The 2,575-nt window shown below is 38.7% G+C and overlaps 1 protein-coding gene across 8 annotated transcripts in view; it reads right to left on the reverse strand.

The window, feature by feature from the left end:
- PTPRZ1 (protein tyrosine phosphatase, receptor type Z1) overlaps positions 1-2,575 on the reverse strand; it is a 175,276-nt gene that overhangs the window by 14,707 nt on the left and 157,994 nt on the right. For all 8 annotated transcript variants that reach the window (XM_018557755.1, XM_018557754.1, XM_018557753.1 and 5 more), the window contains one exon: positions 2,037-2,200. In XM_018557755.1, coding sequence (XP_018413257.1) covers positions 2,037-2,200 — 164 coding nt within the window. The remainder of the gene's footprint in view (positions 1-2,036; positions 2,201-2,575) is intronic.

Raw genomic sequence — 2,575 nt, forward strand, 5'->3', positions numbered from 1 at the left:
GTTCCCCATCAGGTCCATCAGCAGAGGGCGGGTACAATGCTAGTTTACTATTGGCTATTGCAAATTGAAATAGCCAATAGTAATGTCCCAATGCTTTTCAATGGGAAAATGATGATTATTTCTTTTTTTTCTATTCTGACATCGCTGGTGTCAGAATAAAGAAAAAAAGACACAGCGGTGTTTCTCTCCTGGGCGGCCGGGAGCAGGAGGCTCCCAGAGCGCCCAGGATAGTTTTTTTTTTCTCTTTTCTTTTACAGCAGCAGAGCCGCCGGACAATAGGGAACTATTGGGCGGAACTGACCTTGGCAGCTTAGTAAATAGTCCCCTTAGTAACTTGTGCCCTGATTTATTACAAATTCCTTATAACTGCAGTAGGGATACACAAACCTATACCTACGTATAAGCATTGGTTTCTCAAAAGAAAGTGGATCAAAAATGAGGACTCTTCCATTTATTAAAAAAGTAATAAACTAAAGTGTGTCTTTATACCTAGTCCCCTCACACCAGGAACTGTGCAGGATTAGGTTTGTGTACCGATCAGAAGAGAAACAAGATGCCACCAGCACACCATTGGAATGTGTCCCAAGAAACATCCTTTTTATTTACGCATATTGTCACAATGAAAGCACTGTTTCCGGGCCACGCAGCGTCCCCTTCATCGGACTCAGTATGACAAACATGCTATACATGATCATCCTTATAAAAGAAGTCCAGACCACAACCCCCTTCCCACCATATTACAAAAATACCTCCAAAAACAATACAGATAATGTAAGGAAATGCATCACTCCAAGGACACCATGCATATCAGAGCAAACAAGTACAATAAATAACAAGCTGTGGAGGGTTCCACTGGAGATTACTGGCCATGGTTTATCAGCACACCCCAAAGTTAAAGTCAGGTTTTAAGGGACATTTCCTGTTCTGTAAGCTAATGAACAAGATGGAGGATACATGAGTGGGCTTACAGAAGTGAGAGAGTTAAGGGTTGGTGTTGCCATTGTGGTGATATTCACATGTTCAGAACAGTTGAACAAAGTTTAGAGAACAGGCCTATCTATTGATGTTTTACAACTATATAGCACGACAGGGGCAGCTATTTAGCTGTTTTGTTAGAGGTGCCCTAATATTTTATACCGATACTAATAAAAAAGGTAAAATAAATGTGATCGCTGCCTGACTTGTGTGCAAAGGAGCTTCTTCTTCTGCATATTCCTTGTCCTTGGCCTCGCCTTAATGTGCATCTATATTATACTGGAAAGAAGGGCAACCTTTAAGCATCTATTTTCCTCTAATGCATGTATCTGTACCATTAACCAACCTCCTTTAAAGGGCACATTATTGTTTGTTTAGTATATAAACTATGCATACATATTAGTTTTCAGTTGGTTATATAGAGGGCACTTTGGGAATCTAAACCATACATTCAGATAGAAAAAAAACAAGAATTATTATACATGCTTTTGTATTGAAGGAGAAAAGATAAGTGGGTCAAAAACAGATTTGTATTGGTTGCCTCTAGATTTCAAATGTGGACTGAATAGATTATAGGACTATACTCATTTTTGTGATGTAAAGAAAAATAATACATAAAATCAAGCCTTAAGTGCTTCCATTTACATAAATGAACAGAAGGAGAGATGAGACCCTAGCTTAAAAGGGTTGGATTAGTTGTTCACTGAGAACACAGCTTGTGAAATGATCTGCCAGATAATCAGGTGCCACAATGACGTTGGCTGAGTGTAAGACACTCATGAATACCATCTTGCTAATGGTATGTTAGTCACTTAAAGCATGTTTTAAACAATTGAAGGCACTTGAAACTGCATAAACAGAAGAGTATATTCTATAGGTACAGATCATTTACATTGTCTATAGACATGTGAAATGTATCCTCCAGTTTTTGTGTTAATAAAATAAATGCTTTACAGAGATTTTGATCCTGGATAAGCAGACTGAAAAAAAAAAATGAGGAAGAGATCTGTCAGGTTATGACATTTACCCCACTAAGGACCAATCTTCTTTTGATGACATACCTACAGTGTACAACAACAGGTCCATTGGAAGACTGCTTGGTAGCTGAAGCCTTCCTTACAAATGTAAGGACTGGAAGAGCATATTCAGGGACACCCATGTCAGGCCATTGTGTATAATGGTAATGTGTAACCACATGCTCATTCCCTCTCCATTTTTGGGAACCCTAAGAAAAAAAAAACATGATAATTTTATTTTATATATAAATTGCAACCCAACCTTTAGCCCTCATTCATAACCATGTGCAGGGAGTATGTCCACAAATATTGTACATTCATGCAGCGCACAGAAATGCATGTCAATCTTGTTGGTGCACTGTGCCATTCATTCTCAATACCAACCCAATGCACCTTGATATTGCACATGAAAAAAATCACTACAGGATGCATGGTAACAAAGTACTGTGATGGGCTTAAAAAAAAAGCTGTACACACTTCTTTGGTGCAATTTAGGTGTGCAGGGCAGCGCATTGAAATGAATGGGCTGCCCTAACTCATCACATATTGATGCATGAAAAACGCACATCAATGCACATACATTG

This window comes from Nanorana parkeri, unplaced genomic scaffold (assembly GCF_000935625.1).
Source record: "Nanorana parkeri isolate BGI_ZX_2015 unplaced genomic scaffold, ASM93562v1 scaffold301, whole genome shotgun sequence".
NCBI classification, from domain to species: Eukaryota; Metazoa; Chordata; class Amphibia; order Anura; family Dicroglossidae; genus Nanorana; species Nanorana parkeri.